The sequence below is a fragment of the Dendropsophus ebraccatus genome, chromosome 9, assembly GCF_027789765.1.
Source record: "Dendropsophus ebraccatus isolate aDenEbr1 chromosome 9, aDenEbr1.pat, whole genome shotgun sequence".
NCBI lineage: Eukaryota > Metazoa > Chordata > Amphibia > Anura > Hylidae > Dendropsophus > Dendropsophus ebraccatus.
In genome coordinates this window covers 96,477,250-96,489,237 of record NC_091462.1, presented here as the reverse complement: position 1 = coordinate 96,489,237, position 11,988 = coordinate 96,477,250, and the positions used below count along the sequence as shown (strand labels likewise).

General features: G+C 47.2%; 1 protein-coding gene across 2 annotated transcripts; it reads right to left on the bottom strand.

Annotated features, from left to right (window-relative positions):
* Positions 1-282: 282 nt before the first annotated feature.
* On the bottom strand, positions 283-6,402 carry LOC138801283 (serine/arginine repetitive matrix protein 1-like). Of its 2 annotated transcripts, XM_069983924.1 has the most exons (3): positions 5,080-6,395; positions 2,602-2,736; positions 283-1,736 (listed from the first exon to the last, which is right to left on the bottom strand). In XM_069983924.1, exons 1-3 carry the CDS (start codon positions 6,221-6,223, stop codon positions 1,138-1,140), a joined length of 1,878 nt encoding a protein of 625 aa, XP_069840025.1. In that variant the 5' UTR covers positions 6,224-6,395; the 3' UTR covers positions 283-1,137. The 2 variants fall into 2 exon arrangements, with proteins under 2 accessions (XP_069840025.1, XP_069840024.1); XM_069983923.1 differs by having other exon boundaries at positions 1,643-2,736; positions 5,080-6,402.
* Positions 6,403-11,988: the final 5,586 nt, after the last annotated feature.

The window sequence follows — 11,988 nt, the reverse complement described above, 5'->3', positions numbered from 1 at the left end:
TATATATATATATATATATATATATATGCTTAACAGGAGAGGATCTGATTGGGTATTGCACTTGGAATAGCCTTCTGTGATAGGGTAGAGCTCCTGAGGTAACTAGCTCAGGGATTGGTTAGTTGAATATCTAAAAAACAGTGGCAGGAAATACACAATCAATCAACCCCCCTCTGGGACACTGCACATGGGTGAGACTGCCGGCATCCCATTGCACCTTGGCTATCTTGCCTCTGAAATGCAATAAACCCAACTTATGCTACTTAATTACACACTGACAACTTTTTGTTCTTTATAAATGCGTGGGGGTAGGCCACAGCTTTTTTTAATTTTCTTAGAACTATTTTAAACTTTTAACATATATTTTTATACTGTGAGGATAGGACCTTGCGCTGTCGCCTTCCTGGCGAGGACACCGGAATGCCAGGCCACCGCTCCGGCGGTGGGCATGTCTTAGTTGTTCTGCCGGGTGCCTCGCCGATGCTTCTCCTTCCTCCTCTGCAAGGTCCCCCCCAGCGCCAAGCTGTGACAACAGTATTAAACAGTCAATAAACACATACAAACAAATAAACTTCTTTCACAGAAAAAAACATTAGGGAGGGTGGGTGGGAAAGCTGTTTAACCTCTGCCTGTCACGCTGGTGTGGTGTTCTGCCACTTCCTGCCAGTTACTTTTGTTAGGCTATTTCCCCGCCCCCAGACCGCCCCCAACATGGACCGCCTTCTAGGTGCTTGCTACGCCCCTGTCCCCGTCAGTCACAGTCACCGGCTGCTTAGCCAGCACCAGTGACCCAGACTGCCGGCATCCCATTGCACCTTGGCTATCTTGCCTCTGAAATGCAATAAACCCAACTTATGCTACTTAATTACACACTGACAACTTTTTGTTCTTTATAAATGCGTGGGGGTAGGCCACAGCTTTTTTTAATTTTCTTAGAACTATTTTAAACTTTTAACATATATTTTTATACTGTGAGGATAGGACCTTGCGCTGTCGCCTTCCTGGCGAGGACACCGGAATGCCAGGCCACCGCTCCGGCGGTGGGCATGTCTTAGTTGTTCTGCCGGGTGCCTCGCCGATGCTTCTCCTTCCTCCTCTGCAAGGTCCCCCCCAGCGCCATAGGTGGGCTGTGTACCCCTACACTGCACACCTACCCCCACTAACCAGAGTAAATAGGGCCCTTTCAATGGCATCCTGAAGACCCGAAAGGAAAATATCCAGACCGATATCATTAAGATGTACGCCATCTTGCAACATCAGGCGCCTGTTGTCACCTTCTAGCTGGCGATGGCGTATCGCAATACCCCCTCTAGTCCTGACGAATCTTGAGATTCGAGTATTCAAGATGCGCCGTGCCCTCTCAATAGCCCCGGGGTTCCTGGCACCGTTCCATACAACTCGGGGCACTATCTCCGACCAGACTATAATCGAATCACTAAAGAAGTCGGACATTCTGATTAAATCTGATCTAATCACAGAAATCAGCTCAGCCAAACGTACAGAACAAAGGTCATTGCCACCCGCATGAATTACTAGCACGGCAGGACCATGGACCTGTTTGCTGATGGCAATGACCTCTGATAAAACTCTGAGCCAGCGTAAGCCTCCCACACCCCTCCAGGAGACATCGGCCTGTGAAAAACCTAAACTTAAGCCGCCAGGGCGGCAAGAGGCCCGCTGAGCAGCCCTGTGTATGAAGGAATGCCCGATCAACCAGACAGCAGGACGGCGTTGACCTGAAATACAAAACATGCAATCAGTAAGATAACAAATTCGGCCTTACATAACGTTTGTAGCAGTCAGAGGCCCACCTCCCCAAGCGTCTAACTGACTCCCCAGACATGCCTAGTGCATCCGCTACCGTGGCCGCACCTATTCTAAAGGAATGCGTGCCGTACTCCTTCGGATCAGCCCCAACAGCTACCAAACATTTTTTAAACAAAGATTCAAATTGGTACTTCGTTACTGCGGAACCATCTTCGTGAACCAAAAACTGGGGAAGTGTGGTCTCTGGCTGGGCTGGCCGAATTTTTACATATTCTTCCACTAGGTGTACCGGGCAGTAATCCCCACTTAAACGATTGACAGCTAACCAAGCCCCTGCAGCGTATATATCTGTCTTGGATTTTCTAATGAAGATCTTAATGGAACTGGGGAGGATAACTACATCAGGCAGGCGGAGCCCTGACGGCTTAGTCTTTGATAAGGCTACTAATTCGCTAACCCGCAGGGCCCCAAAGAAAGCTAAACTAAATGCTGCCTGAAAAACGACTACTACATAGGGGGAAGAACACAACTCTCGCAAACTAACTATTAATTGCTGCAACAAAGAAAAGGAAATGGGTCTACGCTTGTCCCTGTGAACCACTTCTTTCTTCCATCCCCGCAAAACTAATTTTACTGCAAGATCCTTAGTGGAATCTGCGAGACCCCAGAGTCTAAGCATGAACGAAACCCCAGACAGACGTTTTCTTGCCACCATGGCGGATACCCCTGCCCTTCTAAGGTTTGTTAAGTAAGTCCACGTAACCTGTTTACAAACCATGGGATGCGACCAATCCAACCCTGCTGCGCATGCCAACCACTCCTCCCATGCCTTACCGTGACTAGACCACGTAGCGTCTGATAAGGATGATTCCAGCAATGGCCTCAGGTGTTCACCAGCTCCCAAAGAAAAACTGGGCATGGCGCTCCTTCCCGTTGTGCCCGAGGATGCAGCTCCCTGAAACGACTCCACTGAAAACGGGAAAGAGAATCAGCCATAGAATTATTCTCACCTGGGACGTGCTTAGCCCTAAAGACTATGTTATATTGCAAACATCTCAAAACCAAGTGACGCAACAATGCCAAGACTGGTAAGGACGTTGATGTCAAATTATTAATAGCATACACGACACTCAAGTTATCCGTCCAAAAACGAATCCTCCTATTTGCCATTCGTACAGCCCATAACTCCAACGCGACAAGTATCGGAAACAATTCTAGTAGGGTTAAGTTTTTTGTAAAACCTTCAGACTCCCACGAATGCGGCCATGGCTCGGCGGACCATTGGTCCTCAAAAATTGCGCCAAAACCATGGCTACCTGCCGCATCCGTGTATAGTTGCAGGTCTCTGTTATCCAACTCCTTTTCCCTGAAGCACGAAATACCATCGTACTCCTGTAGAAAGGAGCGCCAGGTTCTCAAATCGGCCTTCAGGGAAGCCGTCAGTCTTATGTAATGTGACGGTTGGCGTCCGCCAGCCGTGGCCATGTACAGGCGGCGAGAGAAAACTCGCCCCATTGGCATTATCCTGCAGGCAAAAACCAGAAGGCCCAACAATGACTGCAACTGGCGCAGCCTGACCTTTTTGGCTAAGAGGCATTCGTCTATGGTCGACAGTAATCTTGCTAACTTTTCCGGTGGCAAACCCACCACCATACGTTGCGTATCAATTTGAACGCCCAGGAAGGATAAACATGTTGTTGGGCCTTCTGTTTTTCCCTCAGCAACAGGAACCCCAAACTTATCCATGAAAAACCTAAAAGTATCCATGGCCTGTTGACAAGCTTCCGTGCCGGCCGAACCAACAAACAAAAAGTCGTCGAGATAATGCAACACCGACGAGATGCCCGATTCGTGCTTAACTACCCATTCCAAAAAGGAGGAGAAAATCTCGAAATACCTGCACGAGATCGAGCAACCCATCGGCAGGCACATGTCGACGTAAATCTGCCCATTCAAATGACAACCGAGCAGATGAAAACAATCCTCACGAACCGGGAGAAGGCGGAAGGCAGACTCTATGTCAGACTTACCCAAAAGGGCTCCGGGGCCAACCTGCTCCACCAAACGCAACGCCCTGTCGAAGGAGACATAAGTAACCGCCGCCTCCTCCCGGCTAATACCATCATTAACAGACTCCCCAGGTGGAAAGGACAAGTGCTGGATCAATCTGAATTTGCCTGGCTCCTTCTTTGGGACCAAGCCCAAAGGCGAAAAACGCAAATTGTCCATGGGAGGCTCCAAAAAGGGGCCAGCCATGCGACCCATAGCCACCTCCTTATCCAGCTTGTCCTGTGCCACCTCAAGATTCTCATTAACCGAACGTAAGTTAGTAACAAAACTCAAACTAGAATTCTGAACATGCGGTATGTAAAAACCCTCTGAAAATCCATTAATGAGGAGCTCTGCCTCCTGACTCCTGGGGTATTGCTCTAGCCAGGGGCGCATCTTTACCACGCTCATTGGCGTCCTCGGGTTTCCCACCGCTGCTAGGTTTTGTAACTGCCGTCTTACCTCGTTTGAAACATCGGATTGCAGAATGAGCACCTCCGCAGATGGAGCACTCGTGTTTAAAACGACACGAGGCGAAGAACCTGCAGTGGCCCTCATTGAATAACCAACAGGCCCCAGAACGCTTATTGGCTGCCCCTGAGGGGGTTCCGCTCGAAGCAGCCAATGACTGAAAGGGGGGCCTCTGCTGCGACATCATCAATTGGATCCATACGTCGGTCGCCTTTGTAGCCCATCCGACCTCGGGCTGCAGAGCCAATCGCCTTCTGAACTCCTCGTCGTACCGCCACCATGCAGATCCACCGTGCAATTTATAGGCGGTATGAATAGTGTCCATGTAAACGAAAAGCTCGACAGCCTTGGTAGGGTATCTAGATGTCAGGATACCGGACATCGTAGTGAAGGCCTGAAGCCAGTTAGAAAAAGTCTTGGCCACTTTGGCCTTCTTATCCTCAGATTTGTCAAAACGCTTTTCTTTGTCTACTGTTAAATGGTCGACCGATATCAAAGACCATATGTCTACATATTCATTAGCAATAATTTTTTCCTTAACTTCGTTAGATAGATGTGTCCCCAAGGGGGCCACCCCACAAAAATGTGAATCTTTAAACATCAAACCCGCTGATGTTGCCATCGCAGCCGGCGAAGACTCCGCCGCTGGGGAATGTAAGCAAGCTCCTACAGAAGCCGCTTGATTTTTTGACACCTTATCCAACACTGTACGCAACATGGAAACCACTTCACTTTCCCCACTAGTAACCACCTGTGGTGTATGAGACCATGCCCGAAGGCAAGCCAACTCACCTTCGGAGACACGCAGAGGTGCAGAACCAGGGTTGGAGACAGAAGGCTGCGGAGCCGATGAGGTGGGGGGGGCGAGCATGGATCCTGTATGAGAAGATCGCTCAAGCCGGGACTCCCTGCTACTCCGCCTTGATGACCCACGGCTTCTGACCCTGCGATGAGAACTGTGTCGCACTCTGGACTCTCCAGACGATGAAACAGAGGAAGGTGAGTAACGCCTGTGTCTTGGTGACCTGCGGTAGCGCCTCTTGTGGCGCCTACTTTCTTCATGTTCCCTGCACGCTGACCTGGGACGGTGGGATCCAGAAGCGTGGGAAGTGCGCCTGCGCCGCTTACGGCCGGCAGATTTATAGGACTCAGCTGAAGAAGAGGAGGAGGAGCTGCGGGTGGCATGTCTATCCCTTCTGCTATGCCTGCGCTCCCTACTCTGCGACCTGCTGACAGAGGCAGTGGAAGCTCTAATTGATAGAGCCTCATCAGGGGGAGAATAGGGCTCTACATCAAAGAATTCACTGCTGGAGCTATCCTGTCCTGCAGTTCCTGCTGGGGAACCAGCAGGTGGTGCTGCTGTGCAAGGGACGGGAGGCACGGGAGCTGAGCTAGGTTTTGGCACACGGCCAAACCACCTAGCCAGCCGACCTGGAGGAGGAGGGGGAGGAGAGGGAGCAGGAGGGGGGATCCCCACAGCCGTGGGAAGAACAGAGGGAACCGGAGGGCAGGCAGAGGGGGCACTGGTGGAATGGGAGGAAGCAGCAGCCGCTGTGATCCCTGAATCTAATGGAGAAGCCGACACACACTGCCCTGAGGCAGCTGCAGCTGCTGTTCCCTCACTCTGAGCAAGGCGGGCTCCCCTGGCTGCAGAGGCACGCACCGCCATGGACACTCTCCTATGCCCCTGCTCAGGGGGACCTTGCAAAGGGGCCTTCCTGGACTTTGCAGCCTTTTTACCTGTGCTGCGTCTCCCACCAGCCGGGGGAGACGGACTCAGTCGGGCGGGAGCGCGGGCCGTCCGTTGCGGCCGTGTGGATTGGGGAACCGTCGGGTCAGCAGGCAGGGAGACTGAGCTGACCAGGGGAGCAAGCCATGCAACCCCTTCCAGCCGAATCCGTTCCTGGAGACGGGCCAGGACATTGTCATCAGCCATGACAGGAGGTAAGCCAGACAAAAAGCTGTTTAACCTCTGCCTGTCACGCTGGTGTGGTGTTCTGCCACTTCCTGCCAGTTACTTTTGTTAGGCTATTTCCCCGCCCCCAGACCGCCCCCAACATGGACCGCCTTCTAGGTGCTTGCTACGCCCCTGTCCCCGTCAGTCACAGTCACCGGCTGCTTAGCCAGCACCAGTGACCCAAGATGTCCATAGAAGATTGTTGGCAGAAAAAGACCACCTAGTCCATCTAGTCTGCCTTTTTAATATTTTCTTTCTTGTTATCTTAGAAAAAGGATAGAGATGGTAAACTTGATGACAACAGTAGGTCCAGAACGGGTTGTATATATTCTTAACATGTTTCAAGTCATGTCTTCGATAGATAGATAGATAGATAGATAGATAGATAGATAGATAGATACTGTAGATGTAAGATAATGGGAGCTAGTAAGGTGGATATTTTTCTATTCTCTTACAATCCCTTTTAAGTGAAAAGTCTGAACTTAGTATCACATCCATGTCAGCTATATAAATCACCTTGGATTAGCCGCTATATGCATTAGCTATCTTTGTCTCTTCCCTTTTACAGGGCTTATATTTGTCTTTACTTCACTATTTCACATGAAGATTTCTATGAGATCTCCAAGGTTGTGCACCAGAACAATACAGCTTATATTTAATTCAATATAAGAACATTTGGGACACTTTGTACTTTGTAAGTGCAGATTGTATAAGATGCGGAGCCCTGTTACGTCGACAATCTGCCTGCAGCCATCTTCCTAGACAATAGATAGTAATTAATAATCTGAAAAGGCACCGAGTATATGACAGTTCCTTCCACGCTCAGGACAAGACAGGAGAAAGAGCCCTCATGCTTTCCTACAGTCTCCACAATGAGCATTGTAAGCTATGTAAGCTAAGACAAAGCCTGTGTCATTCATAATACCCAGTATTACTGGAACAGAAGAAGAAACACCAACAGGCACACATAGCGTAATGCTACAGAGGGAAACACATAGAATGTAATACTAAAAATTGGTACCACTCACCTTTAGTGGTCGTCCTACAAGTACGGCACCGCTACCAGCAAGGAAGGATTTTAATAGCTGTCTGACGCCTTTCCACAGAGCCAGATAGACCAGAGAGACAATAGAAGACAGATATCACGGGTGGAGGTCCTTTCATAGGGTAACCGTGAAGTACACAGGCGCTCACCGGCACAAGGTGACACCACCGTCCCCAAGGATGATGCGAGTCGTAGTAGTAGTTTAGAAAGATTTTGCATTTTAAGGGGGGCCCCTCTTCGTCATCATCCCTAGAATGGTGGTCTCACCTTGTGCCAATTAGCGTCTGTGTTCTTTCTGGTTACCTTATATGAGGGGACCTTCACCCATGATATTTGTCTTCTATAATACCCAGTATGAACTACTAAAGGTATAGTGTTTTGTTCTATATCAACATGATATCCAGCTCAACCCAACATCTATAAGACGATGTCTTGGAAAGTCCACCCATCCATGCTAGAATCTTGTTCACCAGCCGTGGACAATGTCTGGCAGAGTCATAAAGTGCCCATACACCTTCAATAGCTGTTGGCTGAAGGTTTTTTTTGGCTGACAGATAAATCTTCCAAGAAAATGACCACTGGTACCCATCACTGGAGTCAGAAATGTTGTCATTGTCTATTGAACATAATGCATTAGAAATGTAGACCCATAAGGTCAGACTAGCGTATCAAAGTACCAGAGCATCATGTGGTGGTTCTAGACTCTGACAATAATGTAACACAGTAGTCCAACCGAAGACAATGTCATTCTGGAGCAGACTTCACAGTCAATCACTCATTTATAGACTGATTAACAAATAACCTATTAGATTGTCCTGTGTGTACAATGATAGCAACTAATTTCAAGTTTATTGAAAATCATAAGTAAGGCAAGTGCAGAAAACCTGCAGCTTATAATAATAATTGCATACACAATGCAGCTCCACCATACACCCCCCCTGTTCAAGCTCTTCCTTTTATCCTTGGTGAGAACAAGACAGAAAAAGTTTCAAAGTTTCCAATTCTACCAGTATGTAACCAATTTTTCAATCTTTATTGCTTCTCCAAGAATAAAAGCACCTGATCTATACAAGAGTCAATGCATCGTGACTGCTCCTGGTGATCTTATTCATGGTCACACTACCATTACACCTTGTGCTCCATATAAATGGGTAGTAATCACTTGTAATGTAGTGAGGCAGTCCTGACTTCCTTGCATTCTACATCTGTGTCCAGATATCATTTGCAGGTCATGAGGTCAATAAAGTCAGTGCTGTGTAGCAGACAGTATAATTTATGGCCACTCCACAAATCTGCCGCCTGAGCAATAAACTGAGATGGCCCCGATGGCCCAAAGAATCCCAAATCATCACTGCACGCTAAATCTACAAACAATGAAGGTCTCCCTAGGGTTAGGGTACTATTACACCAAGCAATTTTCCGACGACTAACGATAAACGATCTAAACGACCGCTAAGGCAAACGACCCGAAATCGTTCGCCCAAGTACACGAAACAATGATCGTTATTTATGTACGTATTGCGTACGTTTCAGCTGTGAATTCTTATTCCACCGAACGATGTGCGAAGGATGAGCATAAAGAAAAAAATAGGTCCGGATCCTATTAAATGATCAACAATTTTTTGTTGTTCGTTTAATCGTTGCCTGCTATTACACGAAATGATTATCGTTCAAATCCGATTTTTCGAACGATAATCGTTCCGTGTAATACCACCCTTAGACCCATGACCCCTTAATGATTCAGTCGCAAAACGACAATTCCCATCATTCCTGGACAGGTATGATGGGAATTGTAGTCTTGCAACAGCTGGTTGGACACCCATGATCCAGAAATAAGTTGAATAGGAACTGCAATAAAAAAAGCATGATCTTGTACTCGGCCACACGAATAAGGAACAGGCCTCTTCATTCTTAGTATCAGTAGGCCACTAAGGCCAGCAATCCACCAATGCCTATGCCACAAATGTGTTGCCATGTGTGGCCACTACAGCCATCATGTTCCAAACTACATTTATACATGGAAAGCATTGGAGAACCCTTCAAGTATTCAGAAATTCCTATGTCAAACAGTCCCACATGAGACCTAAATAACATGTTCCATCACCTCCTTTCTATCATCTCCTATTTGCTTTCTGTTTTCTCTTGTAAAAAGTAGGTCACAGAACCCATAGAAGATGTCTGAGCCTGCTAGTTGCCCTTGTCATTTAGCCCAAGAAGCTTAAACCTTTCATTCTGAGTATTATGCGGCATCATTTATTTTTAATCGTAATGTCTAATATTTCCCGTCTCGCTTGTATGGCCAGAGATGGCCGCTCCGTCATTAATCTCGCACATAAGATGTGCTCAAGGTCAGATATAAGAATTTATTAGCTGTATTACGGTAACTGGGATGTGTTACATGGGTCAACCAATATATTCGTCATTCTGAGGACAACTGATTTAAAGTTCTCTATTGTCCCATTATCACGCCAGCATGAAGGCATATATCGCTGGTGTATAATATATAATACTAGAAAATGTACCCGGCGCTGCCCGGGTATAAAGTGTCAGTGTCCTGTATACCTGCAGGGTCGTATTTACCATTAGGCACCCATGGTCTGGTGTGTAGGGTAGCACCTTGCAGAGGGGCAGTACCCTCCTGTTCAGACTTGCTAGAAAATCTGGTGTCTTTTCGAGGGGGGTATGGCGGTATTGGTCTGGTATAGCGGTGTTTTCCAGTCACAGTATGGCGGTATTGGTCAGGTCTGGTATGGCAGTGTTATTCAGTCACAGTGTGTCGGTATTGGTCATGACTGGTATGGCGGTGTTATCCAGTCACAGTATGGCGGTATTGGTCAGGTCTGGTGTGGCTGTGTTATCCAGTCACAGTATGGCGGTATTGGTCAGGTCTGGTATGGCAGTGTTATTCAGTAAAGTGTGTCGGTATTGGTCATGTCTGGTATGGCGGTGTTATCCAGTCACAGTACGGCGGTATTGGTCAGGTCTGGTGTGGCGGTGTTCTCCAGTCACAGTATGGCGGTATTGGTCAGGTCTGGTATAGTGGTGTTATCCAGCACAGTATGGCGGTATTGGTCAGGTCTGGTGTGGCAGTGTTATCCAGTCCCAGTATGGCGGTATTGGTCAGGTCTGGTGTGGCGGTGTTACCCAGTCACAGTTTGGTATACCTGTCCTGTAGTGCCCTGTATATACATGTACTGTATAGATGGAGTAGGGGGTCCTGTATACATGTACAGTATTGATGGAGTAGGAGGTCCTGTATATACATGTACTGTATAGATGGAGTAGGGGGTCCTGTATACATGTACAGTATTGATGGAGTAGGAGGTCCTGTATATACATGTACTGTATAGATGGAGTAGGGGGTCCTGTATACATGTACAGTATAGATGGAGTAGGGGGTTCTGTATATATGTACTGTATAGATGGAGTAGGGGTTTCTGTATATACATGTACTGTATACATGGAGTAGGGGGTCCTGTATATATATATATATATATGTACTGTATAGATGGAGTAGGGAGCCCTGTATATACATGTACTGTATAGTTGGCATAGGGGGTCCTGTATATACATGTACTGTATAGATGGAGTAGGGGGTCCTGTATATACATGTACTGTATAGATGGAGTAGGGGGTCCTGTATATACATGTACTGTATAGATGGAGTAGGGGGTCCTGTATATACATGTACTGTATAGATGGAGTAGGGGGTCCTGTATATACATGTACTGTATGGATGGAGTAGGGGGTCCTGTATATACATGTACTGTATAGATGGAGTAGGGGGTCCTGTATATACATGTACTGTATAGATGGAGTAGGGGGCCCTGTATATACATGTACTGTATGGATGGAGTAGGGGGTCCTGTATATACATGTACTGTATAGATGGAGTAGGGGGCCCTGTATATATATGTACAGTATAGATGGAGTAGGGGGCCCTGTATATACATGTACTGTATAGATGGAGTAGGGGGCCCTGTATATACATGTACTGTATAGATGGAGTAGGGGGCCCTGTATATACATGTAATGTATAGTTGGAGTAGGGGGTCCTGTATATACATGTACTGTATAGTTGGAGTAGGGGGTCCTGTATATACATGTACTGTATAGATGGAGTAGGGGGTCCTGTATATACATGTACTGTATAGATGGAGTAGGGGGCCCTGTATATACATGTAATGTATAGTTGGAGTAGGGGGTCCTGTATACATGTACTGTATAGATGGAGTAGGGGGCCCTGTATATACATGTACTGTATAGATGGAGTAGGGGGTCCTGTATACATGTACTGTATGGATGGAGTAGGGGGTCCTGTATATACATGTACTGTATAGATGGAGTAGGGGGTCCTGTATACATGTACTGTATAGATGGAGTAGGGGGCCCTGTATATACATGTACTGTATAGATGGAGTAGGGGGTCCTGTATATACATGTAATGTATAGATGGAGTAGGGGGTCCTGTATATACATGTACTGTATGGATGGAGTAGGGGGTCCTGTATATACATGTACTGTATAGATGGAGTAGGGGGCCCTGTATATACATGTACTGTATAGATGGAGTAGGGGGTCCTGTATATACATGTACTGTATAGTTGGAGTAGGGGGTCCTGTATATACATGTACTGTATAGATGGAGTAGGGGGTCCTGTATATACATGTACTGTATAGATGGAGTAGGGGGTCCTGT

Excerpts from the sequence above, each read along its gene's own strand:
- LOC138801283 (XM_069983923.1), bottom strand. The coding sequence starts at position 6,223 with ATGGCTGATGACAATGTCCTGGCCCGTCTCCAGGAACGGATTCGGCTG. Across the intron at positions 2,737-5,079 it reads ACCTCTGCGTGTCTCCGAAG|TGGAGTCGTTTCAGGGAGCT; the intron begins GTGAGTTGGCTT and ends TCCCGTTTTCAG.